The sequence below is a fragment of the Mesocricetus auratus genome, unplaced genomic scaffold (genome assembly GCF_017639785.1).
Source record: "Mesocricetus auratus isolate SY011 unplaced genomic scaffold, BCM_Maur_2.0 Super-Scaffold_100676, whole genome shotgun sequence".
NCBI classification, from domain to species: Eukaryota; Metazoa; Chordata; class Mammalia; order Rodentia; family Cricetidae; genus Mesocricetus; species Mesocricetus auratus.
Genome location: NW_024429266.1, coordinates 152588620 through 152608710, shown reverse-complemented (window position 1 = coordinate 152608710; position 20091 = coordinate 152588620). Strand labels below are relative to the sequence as shown.

General features: G+C 46.4%; 1 protein-coding gene across 2 annotated transcripts in view; it reads left to right on the top strand.

Annotated features, from left to right (window-relative positions):
- The window catches only part of Xpc (XPC complex subunit, DNA damage recognition and repair factor), a 28366-nt gene that overhangs the window by 1375 nt on the left and 6900 nt on the right, over positions 1-20091 (top strand). For both annotated transcript variants that reach the window (XM_040738458.1, XM_040738459.1), the window contains exons 2-11: positions 3675-3876; positions 8163-8266; positions 10216-10336; positions 11738-11822; positions 12441-12598; positions 13213-13333; positions 14663-14752; positions 15598-16434; positions 17483-17643; positions 19639-19720. In XM_040738458.1, coding sequence (XP_040594392.1) covers positions 3675-3876; positions 8163-8266; positions 10216-10336; positions 11738-11822; positions 12441-12598; positions 13213-13333; positions 14663-14752; positions 15598-16434; positions 17483-17643; positions 19639-19720 — 1961 coding nt within the window. The remainder of the gene's footprint in view (positions 1-3674; positions 3877-8162; positions 8267-10215; positions 10337-11737; positions 11823-12440; positions 12599-13212; positions 13334-14662; positions 14753-15597; positions 16435-17482; positions 17644-19638; positions 19721-20091) is intronic.

Below are 20091 nucleotides of genomic sequence, written 5' to 3'. Positions count from 1 at the left end.
CTGCTGTTCCGGTGTTGGGAATTGAACTTGGGTTCTCTAGGAGGGGCAGCAAGTGCTCTTAACTACTGAGCTATCTCTTTTGTCCTGCAAAAACCATTTTTAAATATGCAAAGTGCATGCTGCTAGAAGGGATAGCTAGACCTTCTAAAATAACTAGATAGAAAATGTGACTAGTGTATTGACCCCCCATACCCACCCCATGGCTCCTACTACCCTGGAATTGGATTCCGTACAGATTGTAAATTCATTGTCAACTAGGAAACAGTAATATTTCCTAAACATTAGAGGCCTTGGCTTACTCTATACTTAAGAAGCTTCACCGTCTTCATTTACTCATCGAAGACATTTCTTGAGCATCTGTTATGTGGTGTCTGCCAGTTAGGTAGTTTCTACATGGAAAAGTTGAGGAGCACTCCCGTGCATACAAATGAAGATGAGGCTTAGCTCCTTTTGATAGTTGGGAATAAAGAACATCATCATTCACCTTGTTGCCCAGTAGGCTCCTCTTCAGATATTTTTTCCCTCTGTTAATGTCTTCATTGGGAAAGTCATTAGTTTCTCTAACTACTCAGTGATTTCCCACCACTGCTCTAAGTACTGGGAGTATACAGTAAATGAAGCAGGCAAGGCTTCTGCTACTAGGATGCTGATATTCTTTGGGGAGGAGAATAAGGTCAACATAATAAGATTTAAAAGAGAGGAAAAAACATATGATGAGTAAAACCAGTTGCTCCCATCTGACTGCCAGAGGTCTGGGGAAGAGGCAGTGTTAGTGTCCAGGTGCTGTAGCGAATCACTTTGTGTAATTTTGAACTCTGCTTTGGAAGTGCGGTGGTAAGTGCAAGGGGGCGAGTCCTATGCAAAGAGAATAGGATGCTTAAAGACTCTTGGCTGTGCGCAGTTTGAAGAGATGAAATATGGAAATCGAGGTGATTGCAGGTCAGGGATCTCAGCCTGAAGATCGAACTAAGGAATCTGAATTCATCCTGAGTACCTTGGGGAGTTCTGAGAAGATGTACATGCCTGCCCTTAAGTCTCCACAGCACAGTGAGGAAACCACAGTGTTAATTTTTTTTTTTTTTTTTTTTTTTTTTTGGTTTTTCGAGACACGGTTTCTCTGTGGCTTTGGAGGCTGTCCTGGAACTAACTCTTGTAGACCAGGCTGGCCTCGAACTCACAGAGATCCGCCTGCCTCTGCCTCCCGAGTGCTGGGATTAAAGGCGTGTGCCACCAACACCCGGCCACAGTGTTAATTCTTGAACTGGTGAAATGACTGAGCTCAAGGAGACTCGTTAGGTATGCTAGTTAGCTCTTAATTTTGGAAACTATTCTGGAGATGTGTTGAGAGGCTACCCTACTCCTACTCCCCTGCATCCTGCAAAAAATAAACAGCAAAAAATACTGAAAAGCCACTAAAGATTTCCAGTGCAGAATAGAGGTCCATTTCCTTGCTGCCTGTGCTTTTTCACACTCAGCCAAAACAACATTTCATACTGAACATCAGATTATATCACTTTTCCATTATCTTAATGATTTAATTAAACCAAGAGTGGTGGTGCACCTTTAATCCCAGCGCTCAGGAGGCAGAGGTAGGCAGATCTTTGTGAGCTTGAGGCCAGCCTGGTCTACAGAGTGAGTTTGAGACCAGTCAAGGCTATATAGCAAGAGCCTGCCTTAGCAACAACAACAAAAAGTTACATTTCCCAGGGTGAGTTAATCATTTCATGGTAGGATATTCAGGGTGTTTGGGTTTGGTTTGCTTGGCTTATGTTTTGAGGCAGGTTCTTGCTTTGTAGTGCAGGCTGGACTATGACTTTTGGCAATCATCTTTCTTCATTCTCCTAGGGCTTGGATCACAGGTAAATACCACCATGCTCCCCTGGATATTTATTTTGGGGAAAATTTGATACTGTAAGTGTGCTGGATAGTTTTATGTCAGATTGACACAAGCTAAAGTCATCAGAGAGATGGGAACCTCAATTTAAAAAAAATTGCATCCATTGGATCCAATTGCAAGCAGACCCTTAAGGAATTTTCTTAGTGATTAAAGTAGGAGGGCCCAGCCCATTGTGAGTGGTGTCATCCCTGGGCCAGTGGTCCTTCCATAGGAAAGCAGACTGAGCAAGCCATGAGGAGCAAGCCAGTAAGCAGCACCCCTCCATGACCTCTGCATCAGCTCCTGAGCCTCCAGCCCTCGTCCTGTTTGAGTTTCCTGTCCTGACTTCTTTCTGTGATGAACAGGGCTGTGGAAGTGGAGGCCCAATAAATCCTTTCCTCCCCAAGTTGCTTTGGCCATGGTGGTTTGTCACAGAAATATAAACCCTAAGACAATAAGCATCATCTGATTCCCTTTACATCCCCCACCTTTCCAAAACACAGAAGCAGCCTCTCTGCCTTTCAGATGACAAGTTTGCTAGTGCCTAGGAACTATTTTCTCAGTGCTTGTTTGTCCTTGTAATCAAAGTGTTTAAAACATGGAAATTGCTGAGGCAGGAGAATCATCACAAGTTTTAGATCCTGTCTTTGAATTAAAAAAAAAAAGACACAAGAATTAGTGATTTACCTAACATAAAACAAATGTTTGTATAATGTGAATTTTAGTTGAATTAAATTACCAGTCCCTGTAGATCTAACGGAAAAGTCTTTGCTTTCCCCCACATGTAAAAATACATTTTCTGAGAATATGAATACATGCCCTGAGAGTCAGCAAGATAAACCATGAATGACCAGAATGGGTTAATTTAATATTTCAGCTTAATTCTGCACTCTCTTTTGAGTCTTTTTTAAAAAACAGAACAGGGTTTCTCTGTGTAACCTTCGCTGTTCTGGAACTCACTCTGTAGACCAGGCTGGCCTCAAACTCATAGGGATCTGCCTGCCTCTGCCTCCTGGGTGCAGGGATCAAAGGTGTATGCCACCACTGCCAGGCCCCTTTTGGAGTCTTAATCATAGCTAATCTATGTTATTTTCCAAAGTCAATTGAAACAGATTTGTGGGAAGGCTTTTGTTTCTCCTTTGGATCTGTTGATCATTTGAACCTGTAAAGTTGATGCAGATATTTCAGAAATCAAAAACCTTGGTAGTGATACCAAGTAGTTTAGAAACATTCACAGTCCTATTCCAACTCTTGAGTCTGCTGAGGCAGTTAGTATAGAAGCACCATCTAGGTTAGAGTGGCAGAGTACTTTGAGCAGAGTTTGGTTTAGAATGTGTCAGAAAGAATTGTAAAAGTAAGGTGCAAAGAGGTTTGTGAACTGGAAGGGTCTCACCTGAGTGGTAGATTCTACTAGGTCTTGGCCGATGGTTGGCGAGCAAGGTGTCATTGAGTAGATTCAAGGTTTTTCCCTTACATTTCCTTTGAGATAGGAATTATGAGTTTTAGTCATAGGGTAGTTTCTGTTTTAGAAGAAATAGAATAAGAAAGAGTCTTCTAGTAGTGTAGCTGGGTGGTAGCACTTCCCTATGGCACATGGGGCTCTGCATTTGATTTGTGTGGTTTTTATTGTGATCATAGAGGAAGCTTCAGGTGAAGGCTGAGCATTGTGTGCTGCCTAGACACAAGATGGTGACCAGGGGATGGGTGACAGATGTGGTTGTGGAGATTCTTGCCCAAAAGTCACACTGCCTCCTCCTTCCAAACCACCCATCACCCCTTGCTCTGTGTTGTTACCTAGATGATTTTGAAGATGAGAAACAGAAACCCCCAAAGAAGTGCGTTCTCTCCAAAGTTTCCCAAAGAAAAAGGAAGAGAGGCTGCAGTGATCCAGGAGACCCCACAAAGGGTCCATCAAAAAAGAAAGCGACCAAAGCCACTACTAAATCTGAGAATCTCAAGGCTCCAAAAGAGGAAGTTCTCAGCGATGAGGACGACTTCAGGTGAGATGACCAAACACAGAACCCAGTCACAGTTGTTCCCATCAGAGAAGGGAGGATAATGGCAGTCATTCTTTGCTCTCTAAGGGGATGTGGGAAGAAGGAGAGTCTTTAAGTATTTCCAGCTGTAGACCTCAGAGTTTCCTGTTGAGTTTTCCTGTCCCACAGCTGCCCTCAAATAATCACCCAGAGTCTTAATATTAATTACAAATGCTTGGCCAGTAGCTCAGGCTTATCACTAACTAGGTCTTATATTTTAAACTGACCCATATTCTTTATTTACACTCTGCCACATAGCAGTACCTTTGTTAGTATGCCACATTCATCTCCTGCTCCCTCTGTCTGGCTGGTGATTCCCCTGACTCCACCCTTCTTCCTCCCATCTCATTTGGCTTTCTCACCTAACTATCATCTTCAGCTATTGGTCAGTCAGCATGTTTATTAAACCAATCATAGTGACGTGTATTCACACAGTGTATAGTAGGATTATTTCACAGCATTTTTCCAGTTTTGTCTAATTAAAAAGGAAGGTTTTAGCTTTAACACAGGAAAATTATATACAACAAAAACAGTTCTCAAGTAAGACTTGTATTTGCTGTATCCAGTCTATTTGTATTTGGCAAAATTAGAGAAAATACTATATTATCTGTCTTATCTTGGTGAATCTAAAGTTTTACACCTAATTTGTTTTTATCAGAACTAAGGAAAGCTATAAGTTTAACTATTTAGTCTTTAACTCCATCAAGGAACCCAGAAGGGTGAAATGTCACCTAATGACAGGGACATCAGACAGTCACCCAGAGTTCTTCCTCTGTAACATTGGGGCATCTAACTCTGGCCTATACACCTAGCATTTCTGACAGACTTTCCTGTGAAGCAAGGAATTCTGAAGAACTGTCTTACCTTGTCTTGGCAAAGTTTGGCAGTCACCTCTCTTGTGTCCTGCTTGCTAGTCTAGTTTGGATAGTATATTGTCACCAATTGAGACAGGGGCAGTTTCTTTGCCCACATGGCTATAAAGAAAATAAACTCCATATGGAGTTTCTTTGATGGCCGTTATTTTTTCTGAAGTAGATTGGTGCTTCCAGGAACAGATGTGTCTCACTTTCATGAAAAACCTTATGTTATTAAATATATTAAATGCCATAGTCTGTAGGTCTTTGAAGTATTTGAAGACCATTTATCTATCTATCTAAATATATTTGTGTATGACCTTGAAGACATACCTAACAAGACTATAAATTTGATTATAGTTGACTACTATCTGTATTTCTTAGTTATACATTACATTTTTAAATGAGTTGTATAAACACAATACCTTAAACAAGAGTAGAAATATACATACAGTATAAAATTAACTTTAAATTTGTATCAATAAACTAAAATCCATACCAATGTAAATTATTTAAGATTAGTAACTGCTTTTTTAGTTTGAAAGTAGATTCAACAATCTAACTTTTTAATCCTGTCATATCTATCCCCCGCCTTTTTTTGACCATACTCAGTAACAATTTGTAACCAATGTCCCCCACAGGATGACAAATATCCATAACCCGTGAAAGACCACAAACCATACACCCCATCTCTTGGGAATGTGGGTGTTGTATTTTTTAAATCACTTCCTGATGTCTGGGGGGCAGCTGCATCTCTCAGGGACCCTTGGAATTATTCTGATCAGTTTGTAGTCCAGAGTCCATCTTTGGGTGGTGCTTATCAGCCGATAAACTGGCGTTACCACAATGTGGGGCCCCATCATCCTTTTGGAGACTTCAGTGATCACTGTTAGGAATGTTTATTGTTCACTCCAGAAAACTTAAACATATTAAGTGTCATATGCTGTAAATCTTAGGGAGGTTAAAGGACCATAATCTATTAAATACATCTGGGATATCCAGGCTTAATTCATAAATCTCTCTTTAAACTCAAGCCTAAAATTACATATAGGAAGCTACATGAAGTCTAAGGTTAGAATTAGTACTTTATAATATCATTAATATCAAAACAGAAAGTTTAAATTTTGAGATAGTATGTATACTTAAAAAAAGTTTTAAGGAGTCAAAATAAATCTGAGGAATATGAGATTAGTGACAATATAATAGTCCCTAGATTTCGGTTTTCTTCTGTCCCATTCCAGGTGGTTCTTCTGATTTGAGACAGAGACTTTGAATTTTATTTTAACAAATATACTTGGGTTTAGAGAAGGAAAGAGCCACACTCCAACTCCACATTCAGCTTTAGTTTTAATTGAGTGGGGACTGCATAAAGACCACTGTTCATTCCCAGTGTACAGAAGGGTTACTCCACAGCAGCTCACAGCGAGTGACTTACCCCTGGTCACACATACAGCTAGCTAGTAGCACACTCAGGAGCAGAATTCCGAATTCAGGGTTCCTGACTCCTGGTCCAGTGCGCTTTCCATTCACAGATACTCAACAGTGAGGCAGCTTCCTGCCACCTCGGTGTTGGCACTGGCAACTGCAGTCCAGCTGGACTTTGAGCATTCGTCGGGCACATTCTTGTCCCCTGATGCCCTTTTATTTATTTTTTCATTTTTCATAGTTTGGGGGATCAAACCCGAGGCCTCCTGTGTTGTAAGCCAGCACTGATCACTGAGCTCCACTTCCTGCCCTCTTCTCCCCCTGTGTTGCACTCTTGTTCCCTCCACCTGGAGTCGCTTTGTCCCTTCTGATGCTTGTCTGAAGCCATCAGCTCTAGTTTTCACAAGCTCCTGTCTTTCTGCTCCCGTGTTCTGCTGCTGCTGCTGAGGAGTGTGCCATGTCTGCCAGGTGGCAGTTACTTACAACAATACATTGTATCCAGGTTTGCCCCCCTCTAGGGTGATCAGTCCTCTTGGGCCTCAGCTAGAGCTGTGAACTTCATTTGTGTTTACAGGGCCTGTGGCATCTAGGGCTAGACCTGTATTTTTCCAGCTGCTGCATGCCCTTGGGAAGCTAATGCTCTTATTTCAGGATGAGGGACAGAACATGAGACTAGTTCATTATCCAGCCTAGGCAAGCTGGAGGGTAGGTGAATAGAGGAAAGCTGTTTGCTCCTAAATAAATCCGACCTGCTGTAGGTGATGGGAGAACAGTCCAGCAGAGGGCAGTAGTGGGCCAGGGAAAGAGCCAGGGAAAGCCAGCAGCTTCTCCACCATGGTGCATAATGCTTCCTGTTGCCCCCCCTCGGTTGTTGAATTCTCTCTCTGGGAATATCCATACAAACATAGGTCAAGAGCTGCCAAGGAAGGCTCTGGATCCCCTTTCTTCTCAACTGAGGGTTGACTGGTCCAACCTGTAGTTTAGAACCATTTCTACTATTTGACATGGGGGAAATTTTGTTGCCATGGCATTGAGAAAAAGTAGCAAACAAAACCAAAATGTTATTGGAGCTCAAGACTGAGATCATTTTAAGTGTCTGTGCTAAAATCTTGGCTGTTTCCTCTTGATAACAAGTATCATAATGTTTACACAAGCCAAAAGTAACCCAGAACTGTAGAGGGGATTTACCTGTGAATCTGCAGAAGTATGTCAACATTCTGGCAACTGCCCACCTTGCTTGTTGCTGTCCAGCCAGCTGCTTATCTGCATGGGTTTCCCCTGCTCACAGCTGCCCACCTGGTCCTGGCCATGGGTTCACACATGAGCACACCTGACTTGTCTTGTTTGAGATGCGCCAGCTTCAGTGCCTTTGGGCTACATTTCCTAATGGGAGAAGAGCATTCTCTGAGCTGGTCACAGGCAGCTCGGCTGACGTGGACCTCTCTTCTCCTGACCCCCAGCTATGTGCATTTGTGCACAGTTACCTCAGCTTTCTGAGGCTCCTCTGACCGTGCGGCTTAATTTTTCCCTCATCATTTCAAGGCACAGCATTTTTTCTTTTTTCTTTTGGTTTTTCAAGACAGGGTTTCTCTGTGTAACATCCTTGGCCGTCCTGGAACTCTCTTTGAGACCAGGCTGGCCTGGAATTCACAGAGATCCTCCTGCCTCCGCTTCCCAAGTGCTGGGATTAAAGGCGTGCACCACCACAGCCTGGCCTTTTTTTCCCCCCACATGGATTGTGAGTTAGTAAGTTCTGGATTTGTTTTAAGAAACAAAAATCTTGCTTTGTAACGGGCTAGTCTTATACTTGAGCTCTTTCCACCTCCCGTCTTAAGACTTTGAGAGCCAGCTCTCTGTCACCTTCATGGATATGATTGCAGTAGTCAACAGAGAAGAAATCTTGTGGGCTCTGCTAAGCCCGAGTGTGGCACTAGGATATGTGAGCCTTCTGCATCTTTGATCCATACGCAGGGACTCTCCAGGTGACTGTAAGAAGTCAAAGAAGCACCCAAAGAGAGAGGATGAAGGCAGTGATGAAGATGAGGACAGCGAGGATGACTGGGAGGAGGTGGAAGGTAAAGTGTCTGTCTTGTTTTCCAAGCTCATTCTCTGCTGCTTGGAGCCAAGTCACATCACATGTTGCAATCTTGTTTTTCTTGGAAACAAAGACAAGATACAGTTGCAGTAGGGACTTCTTTAAGTAACAAAACTCCACGGGTTGCTAGAGAAGCCTGTGTGTTGCCTCCACCGGACTTAGTAAGGAGCTGTAAACAGGCGAGGCTGGAGGGGGTGCAGCTGCAGGAGTTTGGTAGTCCCGACTCCAGCCCTGACTACCCCACACGGCTGTGTGAGCAAGTTCTTTGCTTGTCTGGGGCAGTTTTTCACTGGCGGCATTCGGTAAACTGTATGTGACTGGACTATGCCCGGTCGGGCTCTAGGGTTTGGGGAGGAAGTCTGCAGGTGCAGTAGGCCTGAGCCCCAAGTCCTCACGGTGAGAGTGGTAGCTAATGTTAATCCCTTCTGTGGGGCATGCCCATCCCCTCAACATTTTATTTTGACAAGTTCAAATCTACCAAGAAAAGAGAGTAGTTTGCATACCTTGTCCTTTATATTAATATGTCTTTTATTTTTATTTTTTTATTTTCCAGACAGGGTTTCTCTGTGTAGTTTTGGAGCCTGTCCTGGAACTTGTTCTGTAGACCAGGTTGGCCTCCAACTCTCCAACTCACAGAGATCAGCCTGCCTCTGCCTCCCGAGTGCTGGGATTAAAGGCATGCGTCACCACCATCAGGCTTAATGTGTCTTTCTTTTGGGGGGAAGGGAGTTCGAAACAGGATTTCTCTGTAATATTTTGGAGGCTGTCCTGGAACTTGCTCTGTAGACCAGGCTGGCCTCGAACTCACAGAGGTCCACCTGCCTCTACCTCTGAGTGCTGGGATTAAAGGTGTGCACCACCAACACCTGGCCTTAATGTGTCTTTCTATCTGTAGCTATTTGAAAATGAGTTTCAGCAACCCTTCAGTATTCCTTTTCTAAAAGATAGCTATATCTTACCTGGCAGAGCAACCTCCTCACACCCAAAAATGTGAAAAACAACCCTCAATTGTTACAAAAATGCCCTTAGAGCGCTGTTGTTTTCTTTTTTGCTAATCCAGGTCCATATTAGAAATTATGCATTTGTAGTTTTTTCTTTTTAATCTAAAGCCCTCACCATGTACTACCTTTATTAATTACTTGTTGTGCTAGGGATTAAACCCGTGGTTTTAGGAATACTAGGGAGGTGTTCTGCCACAGCACTGCCACTCCTGTCCCTTGTTTTTGGGGGGTTTTGAATTTAAAAAGTGAGCACGTGCGTGCGTGTATGCGTGCGTGCGTGCGTGCGTGTGTAGATCAGAAGACAGCTCTCAGGAGTTTCTGCCACCTTGTGGATCCAGCCCAGACTCAGGTCTTCAGGATGCGTGCCATCTTGCCAGCCCCCAGCCCTTGTTTTTTCAGGACTTGCTATGCAGTCCAGGCTGACCTGGCCCATAGGACCTCTGGTCTCAGTTTGCTGAGTGCTGCGATTACAGATGTGTGCCACCATGCTTGGCATTTTCTTTTTCCTTCTTTCTGCTTTGGCTTTGTAGAACAATGCCTGCTTTGAAAAGTCCTGGCTTTTGCTTTTTAGAATATTCTGGTTTTGTCAGAAAAACAATTGGGCATCTCAGGAACTTCCCTGTCTATTCCTGACTTTGTTTTTCCTAGGAGAACCCTGATAGTGTTCCCTGTACTAGCTACTCTTATTATTTACTTCATGTGTATAAGTATTTTGCCTGCATATATAAGTCGGTGCACTATATGCCTGCTGCCTGTGGAGGCCAGAAGAGAGTGTTGAATCCCCTGGAACTGGAGTTACAAATGGTTATGAGCCACCATGTAGGTGCTGGGAATTGAACTCAGGTCCTCTACAGTCAGTCCTCTAAACCACTGAGCCATCTCTCCAGCCCCAATGATTGTTATTAACTTTTAAAATTACTGTTGCTAGAACTTACTGAGCCTGTGCTGGACACTGAAGAAAATCCCGCCACCTTACAGTCTGTCCTGCCTGTGAAGGCAGTGGAGATAGAAATTGAAACACCGGAGCAGGCGAAGGCACGGGAGAGAAGGTAGGCTGGGCCCGGCTTCTGTGTTCCTGTCCTGAAAACAGGCAGTAGATACACGGAGAAAGCCTTTGCATGTCAGAGGGGAGAGCCTAGGTTTGCCTGTAGGGCTGAAAGGAGACGTGGGGGGCTGGGGGACTGTCTGGGGGGGGATGGGGGTCCATGCCAAGGACTGAGCACTTTGTTCATCTCTTAGTTTACCTGATTCTCAGAGCAGGATTATAAATGAGAGGCTCAGAGAGCTTAAGTGACAGTCCAGGAGCCACTTAGCCAGAGAGTGGAAGACCCAAGACCTAAATCCCTGTAGGTTGATATGACACTCACACTTTTCCTTCCACATATCGCTACAAGAATTGAGATGGTGCCCACTATGGAAGGAGCACACACCCTTCCCAGGGTGCCCAGTTCCTCTGTAGCCTCTGGTGACCTAGGAAAATGGAGCACACAAGATAGTGTTGTTAGGCAGGGAGGAGGGAGGCATTATGTCTTTCAGGAAATGCAAGGCTTTCCTGAAGGTCGATAGGTCCCCGGTGAAAGATTTTGCAGAACAGCCACGTAAATGCCTCTTTTAATTTAATCAGTGTGGTGGTTTGAGGAGGAGTCAGTTAGGATTCTGAAGGAAGGAAACTTGAGGCCTGTGGGTGACGCATAGCGTGTTGGGAGGAGTTGGTCTATAGGCTGCACAGTGTCTAAGAGTGGGTTTACAGATGGGAAATGCTGCATCCAGGGCTGCACAGGAGTCTGTGAGCAGTTTGCAGGTGGAAAGTGTTCCATCCTGCATGGCTACAGGGACAGACCAGACTGGGGCAAGAAAGAAGTGAAGAAAAGACAGAGACATGGACAGAAAGCTGGTCAGGTGGTCTAGGATCTTAGACTGAGAAAGCTCAGTCTTTCAGAAGCTCAGTGTGTTTATTTTGTAGAGTTGAACAGGAAGGCAGGGTTATTACATAGAGATAAACAAAGGAGGCAGGATTTATGGTGGACAGCTGGATCAAGGGAACAGGGTCAGGTCATCTCAGCAGGAGCAGTCTGTAGGGGAGCAGTAAACATGGAGGGGAGCTAGGTGAACATTTCCTGCATACACATTAACATCCATAGGAAGGTGGAGGTTATATAACCCCCCAGGGAAGGTGAAACCTTTGCCTTATCTTTGAGTCTCGTGGGCAAGGGGTAGCTTTGCCATTTTCCCATGAATCCTTGACATGGCCATTCCCATATCAGTAACACACCTAAGGACAGCAGTCACTCAGGGCTTCCTCTTCTCTCCATAGAGAAGGAGCAGATGGTGGCTGCTGCTGAGTTAGCTGAGTGGCACAGCCTTGTATAGGAAGCGGGGCAAGTGGCTCCCATGCCACGGGAGGAGTTGCGGTTTCCTGCTTCAGTCTTGGGTTTCTCACTGTGTTTCAGTGAGAAGATGAAGATGGAGCTGGAGACGTACCTGCGGAGGATGATGAAGCGCTTCAATAAGGAAGTTCAGGAGAACATGCACAAGGTGATGGCCAGAAGAGTGGGTCCAGAGGTGACAGGCCTGCATGAAGTTAGGTGCCATCCTGGGGGCCGGGCTTACAGAAGGCAGCTAAGTGGAGCTCCCTTCACCTTGGTGTGGAGAAGAATGGTGTGCTGAGGGAAGGAGGTGGAGGGAGTAGACAGCTGTATGTGGAGGTGGAGAGAGCACACAGCCTTACTGTCATTGCAGGAAGTTGTGAAGGGTGAGCTTGAGGTTGGAGGGCAGGAGCTAAGGAGGGTGCCTAGTAATGGAGGGTGGGTGCAGATGAGCAGGATGATTGATGCCTGGCCTCCAGTTGGTTCTCTGAGCAGCCTGTTTGCACTCACTGCAGCAGACTCAGGTGGTGTGACGCTCCATCTGAAAACCCTGTAGTGTGCCTGTAAAAGGGATTGTTGCTAAGAGGGAAAGTTCTTTTTGTGAACTGATGAATTCTTCGAGGGAGTGAGAAGAGAGGAGACACAAAGCCTTGGGATATGGCTGATGCCAGCCTTTGTACTTGCTGTGTGTAGAAGCATAGCCGATGTTTCCTGTCAAACTTGCCAGCAATATCCCTGCTGTCTTCAGCTCTCCCTCCATGCTGGGCTCTTGCTCCCCACTTCTCAGGTTCACCTATTGTGCCTGCTGGCCAGTGGCTTCTATCGAAATAGCATCTGCCGCCAGCCAGATCTGCTGGCCATTGGCCTCTCAATCATCCCAACTCACTTTACCAAGGTGCCACTTCAAGACAGGGACATCTGCTTCCTCTCAAACCTGGTGAAGTGGTAAGGCTATCTACTGTCCTCCGGAGCTGGCATATAGGGTTGGATTTCTCTTGGGCTGGTTCAGGCCAGTTCTGTAGTGATCAGCTGGCATCAGGAAGGGGCATGACATTGAGGAGAGGTAAGCATTAGGATGACCGTGACCTAGAAGAGAGCCTGGGCTGGCAGGGGACCCATATGCACTGTATACTTAGAGTCATATGAGGAGTTCTGAGGCAAAGGAATGCAGGAAACAGGGTGCTTCCCTCAGGTGGGCAGTATGGAAAGAGTGCCCAAGTAGGTGGTCTTCAGTGATAGTCAGCTTTGGCTAACAGGGTTGAGAAGAGCCATTGTAGGTAGGTGAGTCTAGAAGTCACTTGCTACTTTTTTTTTTTTTAGTTATGGTTTTTTGAGACAGGGTTTGTCTGTAGCTTTGGAGCCTGTCCTGGAACTTGCTCTGTGAACCAGGTTGGCCTCAAACTCACAGAGATTTGCCTACTTCTGCTTCCTGAGTGCTGGGATTAAAGGTGTGTGCCCCCCTCCTCCCGCAGCTTGCTGTTGGTTTTGTTGGCTGTAAAAGACTAGAACTTCTCCTTCACCTTGACCCCTCTATAGAAAAGTACCTGGTCTCTTCCCAGGTTCATTGGAACCTTCACAGTCAATGAGGATCTTTCGGCCAGTGAGCAGGACAGCCTGCAGACAACCTTGGAGAGGAGAATCGCCATTTACTCTGTGAGGGATGAGGAGGAGTTGGTTCATGTAAGTGGTTCCTCTAGTGGTACTGCTCATTAACAGGAATGAAATATGTCATCATCCTTGGAGGATGCCTGTTAGCTGCACAGAGACTGGACTTTGCATTTGCATGTCTGGCCTTAGACCTCCTGCGATTTGGTTTTGAAGAATGTAATAATACCAGGTACTGTCATCCTCATTACCCTCTCATCAGCTTGTTAGAGCTGTGGGAAAGGAGAAGCAGGGGTTGCCTCAGGTGAAGAACCTTTGTTGGGGCACCACACAGCTGGTAGCCCATGCTAGTTTATTCCTGCCCTATCTCCAAGGAACTAAGAAGCTACCTGGGAGCAGTGTTGCCAGCCAGACTACAGACAGTACCAAGCCTTGCCTTTTCCTGTGCAGGACACCCCGCTGCACTGAGTTGTTGAGTCCCTTAATTTCTTCTAGATTGGATGGCTTTTTGGTCTTTATCTTTGGTGGTCTTCACAAGTTTGCAGGGATATGTCAGGGATTAGAGCCAGGGACTTGAGGGTGCTAAGCGTGCTCTGCCATTGAGCTGCTTCCCTCAGCTCTTGCTTAGTTCAGACAGGGTCTCTGATGTAGCTCAAGCTGGCCCAGAATCATGACTTCTGCCTCAGTCTCCTGGGCGCTGGGTTAGGGATATATGCCACCACCATAGGACTGCTGCTTTACATGACGCTTTTTTAAAATCCAGATAAAGGAAGTCACAGTAATAGCTTTTCCATGGTCACATGGCTTGTGAGATGGCCTACCTTCCTATTTCCGGTCTTCACCTCTTTCTCACCAGGGTGTTATAGTAACTGATGAGAGTGGTCAGGAGCTAGTGTGGAGGTCTGGGGGAGACCTTACTGCAGTGTATTATTGATGTCACCATGAGGCTTGTCCCTGAGGGGACAGCTCCCATCCTCACAGGTCAGAGCTATGGCCTCCAGGTAAAAGATTCAGTGTGGGGAGTACAAAAGAGAGAGCAGACGTGTAACCTGGCGAATCTGTATTTCCACATTTTCTTCCCTGACTGCTTCATTTTACTTTCTATAACACGTGTTGACTACAGGCCAATGAAAAGAGAAGTAAGCAGGAAGAGACTCTGACAATATGTAGCCAGTGACAGGTGCTGTCGAGTGTACAGCTCGTCTATATTTATGTGTAACCCTGCTTAGGAAAATGGTGACTTTTCCTGTGAGCTGGGTCTCTGCAGTGTCGTTTACCACAGTGTCCCGAGGGCTGGTGCCCTGTCCCGGGGTGGTTTCCACCCTCTCCTATCTAAGCAGCAGAGTGCATTGGGTTAGCCTCCTTACATTATCCAGTTACATATATCCTGTCTTGTCATCATAGATATTTCTTCTGATTCTTCGGGCTCTGCAACTGCTCACACGACTGGTGTTGTCTCTACAGCCCATTCCACTGAAGTCATCTGTGACAAAGGTGAGGTCCTTGGTCCTCTAAAGAAAAGGAGTTGCCACCAGGAAAGAGTGAGGAAATTGCATATTTAAAAGAAAATTGGCCATTACCATTTTTTATTATATTGATCTTACGTGTGTGTGTGTGTGTGTGTGTGTGTGTGTGTGTGTGTGTGTGTGTATGTATGATGATACCTATGGAGGTCAGAGGACAATTTACGGACATTGGCTTTTCTTCCAATGTGTGAATCCTAGGAATTGAACTCAGGTTGTCAGGCTTGGCACTGAGCTATTTTTCCAGTCTAATGATGTCATACTTTTAAGAGTTGGTATTCATGCAGCCTGGGCTCCTTTGAGCCTGCTTTGCACGTCCTCTGTGTTGGAGGAGATGGACACACAAGTGAGTGGTTAGCACCCTGAGCTTGGTGTGCACCGAGTCATCTGAGAGGGTTGGTTTCCGGGCTGTTGTTTCTAGCCTGCGGACCAAGTAGAGAGTCGCCCGTCCTCACGAGCACAGTGGAGGGCTGGTGGGTAAATGACTCTGCCTTCTGAAATATGTGAGGAAAGATGTCAGTGCTGCCCAACTGGGGTGTCTTGTCATCTAATTCCTGCAATAATGGAGGTTAGTTATCATAAGCTAGCTAAATTATGGAAAACTAAGACAGAAAACAGCAAAATTAATATCTCTCTCCCTCCTCTTTCCTGCTCTGTTTTTTGAGAGAGAGTCTCATCTAGCTCAGATTTGCCTCAGAGTCACTGTAGTTGAAGATGACCTTGAACTCCTGATTATCCTCCCTGTACCTCCCAAGTACTGGAATCGCAGGTATACAGCATGATGCCCAGGTGTACCAAAATTTCTTATTGTTTCAGGGGAAGAAATCTTCCAAGGAGACATCCTTAGAGAGTCCTGGAGGCTCTTCAGAACCTTCCAGTCAAGTTCTAGAAAGCCACAACAGACCCAAGACCAGCAAAAGAATCAAACAAGAGGAAACCTTTCCTGAGGACAGTGACAAGACAAATGCCAGAGGAAAGAGAAGCAAGGCTGTGGGCAGCAGGCAGAGGAGAAAGCCCTCCGGCAGTGAGGGAGAGGAAGCCAAGCCGAAAACCCAGAGCCGTGTACATGCCCGGCAGCGGCGGGTGACCGCCAAGGTGTCTTACAAAGAGGAGAGTGGGAGCGATGAGGACAGCAGTGGCTCTGATTTTGAACTCTCCAGCGGCGAAGGCCAGCATTCCTCTGATGAGGATCGAAAGCAGAAGAGGACCCCAGTTCCTCAGAGGACAAAGGCCAGGTCCCAGAGTGCCTCCAAGCATGACCCACCAAGTTTTCCAGCAGCATCTTCAAGCTCTTCAGGCAGCAAGAGAGGCAAGAAGGTTTCCAGTGGTGGCGAAGAGACAGGAGATAGGAAAGCCGCTGGTGTTGACCAGTGGCTGGAGGTGTTCTGTGAGCCACAAGCAAAGTGGGTGTGTGTGGACTGTGTGCATGGTGTGGTGGCCCAGCCTCTGACCTGTTACAAATATGCCACCAAACCCATGACCTATGTTGTAGGCATTGACAATGATGGCTGGGTCCGAGATGTCACTCAGAGGTATGACCCAGCCTGGATGACTGCAACCCGCAAGTGCCGGGTTGACGCTGAGTGGTGGGCTGAGACCTTGAGACCCTATCAGAGCCCACTTAAGGAGAGGGAGAAGAAGGAAGACCTGGAGGTAAGACACGGCTGCCCAGGGCAGGCTCAACACTGGGCAGCAGTCAGGCTGTCCTTTTCTGCTCACAACCATGCCCAGTAGTATGCTGGTATCTTGGTGTGGTTTAATGATATAGTTCTGAATATATTTATATTAGCCATAGAAATATGTGCTTTTCTATTTATTTGATTATATGTAATTATCACACCAACATTTGGCTTACATATTCCCCTCATAGTCTATCCTTGAGGGCAGGAACTCAAGCAGGAGTAGAGGCGGAACCATGGAGGAAGGCTGCTTACCGACTTGCTCTGTGCTCACATCCCTTTATACCTTGCAGGACCACTCGCTCAGGGTGCACTTCCCACAGTGGGCTGGGCCTCCGACATCAGTCGGCAGTCAAGAAAATGTCCCATAGACTTGCCCATAGGCCAATCTGATGGAGGCGATTCCTCAGTTGGGGGTTCCCTCTTCCCAGATATGTCTAGGTTTGTGTCAAGTTGGCAAAAAACCCAAAAAAACAAAAACAAAAACAACAATCAACACAATGGTGCCAGTCTGTAAGAGCTCCCTGGTGTTTTGAAGGGAGGCCAAGAGAAGGCTTAATCCAGCTTGGGAAACAGCATTTGCTTTATAGCAGTGGGATTTCCTCTGATAACCAGAATTGTTAGTGACGTGCAAGGCTTGTGTGAGTATCAGAAAAGCTGCAGGGCGGTTGCCGTAAGCCTTCGAACCTGCTTTTGCTGTAAGATGACGATGCCACTGAGGTCAGGCCTTATAGTAGAGAAGTTGGCACTCTCTCCTGTGAAGATATGGAGTAGAGTGGACTTGTTCTGTTAAGGCTTAGGTGTCTGAGGATTGGAGACAGGTGCTTTTCTGATGCTGGTGCATATCACACCTACTAGTGCTTCTTGGGTTAGGGTTTATCCTTGGTGCCTCTCACAACCATAGTGACTGGCAATGTCACTGATGGGTCTGGACTCCACAGTTTGTTGTTAGAACAGGTTCATGTATACCAGCCCACTCATATCCCCTTCCGTGCTCACCAGAGTCTGTCTGGCCTTTGCAGTTTCAGGAGAAGCACCTGGACCAGCCTTTGCCCACCTCCATCAGCACATACAAGAACCACCCTCTCTATGCCCTGAAGCGTCACCTCTTGAAATTCCAGGCCATCTACCCAGAGACAGCTGCAGTCCTTGGGTATTGTCGGGGAGAAGCTGTCTACTCCAGGTGTGTGAAGCATCCTCCTTGTCCTCCTGGTGGCCTGGGACTAGCACCTGTTGCATAGGTTCTGCCATTAACAGTATTCTCAGGGGTGAGACACGGTATGTGTGTACTGTGAAGAAGAAATTAGAGCTCACAAATCAAAACATGTACCAAAAGGCCAAGAGCAGAGAGCTGAGGGGAAATGTATGTAAATGTGGGTCAGCTAAAATATAAGGCCATAAGAAGTGCTCCTCTTAGCTAATGCACATCAAAACAGAAGGGAGGGAGTGCCGAGCCCTATCTGTAATGAACAAGGTGGCCACACAACAGTAAGTGTGCCTGGTGCTGCTGGGCTTGTCCTCAAGAGTGGCTGGAAAGGTGCTCTGTGTGTGCTAGAGTACTGCAGGCAAAAGAAGCCACCAGAAAAGTACCTTAAGTAAAAACGAATGTACGATATTTACAAAGTGAAAACTGGAGAAAGATGAATAGAATTTAGAGCTGAGGGGAAAAGATAGAAGCAGAGATTTTGAGCATTAGTAGTAGAAAACAAATGAAAGAAGGGATTTTTAAAAACACTGAAGTGCAAGAACCAAAGCATAGAAGCTGCTTTAAATAAATGGGAAACAAGAGGCACAGACAAGAAATGTAGAGACCCCTCATGTGGGTAAGCCCTCTGACGGTGAACAGGTCCTGCTTTGAGCCCTGTTGGGGAGTCACACCAGACCTTTACCCTTGAGTCACTTTCCTGACCTCTCCTTCCTTAAAACTGAGTATTCCCTGCCTGAGAGGGAATTGTTCATGTCAGTGGTTGCTCAGGCCCCTCCTCTAGGCTGTTGGGAGCAATGCTGCCATGTATGTTAGTTGAGTCCATGTTTTGCATACTGTAGAAATTTATGGAAAATGGCTGAACTGTTTCCTCAGTGGCCACACCATTCACATCTCCCCTTCCCCCAGCACAATGGTGCCAGTCACTGTCCTCACCAGAAGTCAAGGGAATAGCCATTCCAGTAATTAGAAGCTGCCATTCAATCGGAGTGCTGTGTGCACTTCCTGGCTTTGTTTCTTAGGAGTAGCCACAGGATGCTTATCAGTGAACCTCTGCACATTACCTTGTCTGTCCCTTTCTGAGTCCTTTAGGCCATCAAAGATGATCTGGCTCCAGTGGAGTGCAGGGTGAGCCTCTGTCCTAACAGAAGTGCTACCCCAGCAGCAACCCTGTGAGGTAGAGGATGAGCTGCTCATCCTGGCTGATGAACAAGGCTGCTGAGGCTTAGGAAGGTGGAAAGGGACTGCCTAGCTCTCAGTGGAGTCCCCATGCTGCGCTGGGCTGGGCTGGGCTGCAGGTTTGATAAACAGCACTAGAAAGCACATGAGCAAAGCTCAGGTCGTGGAGCAGGTTCCTGATGTCTGGAGATCCGATGCAAGCTGAAGAGGAGCTGGGCATGTCTGTTGAAAAAGGCTTGGCAATGGAGGATTGTAGGCCTGTGGTATGGCGCTGAGCTCAGGGATGGTGAACCCAGACAGACTGCCCTAAGCACAGGCCCCGAGTCATTTGTTGCTTGTATATGCATCTCCCTCCACCACAGTCTGTTCACTTCTTCAGGTAGTTTCCCATAGTCTTCTGAGTTTACCTCAGCATTCACATGTCCCCATGTTGTTGAGCAGTGGGCAACCCTCAGCAGTTACTCCTTGGTGAGTGTTGCCACCTGCTGGTGCTGGCTTTCACCTTATACCACAAGCCACAGAGAGAGCTTGTCCTGGGAAAAGGGCAGCCGAAGCTAGGTATGAAGCCTCAGGAAGAAAGCTCCAGCTGGGTGAGGGCCGCAGGGGGGCACAGGCAGTCTGAAGTGAGGCTGTTTGCACTGTGTGGTACAGGAAGGGCCTGCTCCAGGTGAGAGGGAAAGCCTGGGAGGAGAATTGGCAGGGCTGTGCCCACCTCAGCTATATACAAGCTCAGGTGAGACCCAGAGAGGCCTTCCACTTCCAGTGTGCACTGAGTGTGTCCTTCATCTTCCCTAGGGATTGTGTGCATACTCTGCACTCCAGGGACACATGGCTGAAGCAAGCAAGAGTGGTGCGACTTGGAGAAGTGCCCTACAAGGTAAGCGAGCTGCCTGCAGGGACAGAGATCTTGCTGGCTACAAGAGTTGGGGAGGAGAGGTAGTGAGGAAGTGCTGCTGGATAGGCATGCCCAGTTAGGCAGCCGGAAATAGCCTGCTCTTTGCCTTGAGCAGGGTTTGAGGAGATAAGCATTTAAAGTACTGATAAGGCATTTTTAGGAAATAGATTTTCCAAGTAAGAGCTGTAGGCCAAAAAGTAGCTTGGAGACTCATGCTGTGAGCTTGATGGCCAGCAGGTTAGAGCTGGGTTGCTGGGTTATTCTGAAGTCCAAGCTCTGCTTCACAGAGAGGTTACCCTGTATGACAGTTTACCAAGCATTTTGCTTATATGTGATCTGTTGCATTCCAGTGA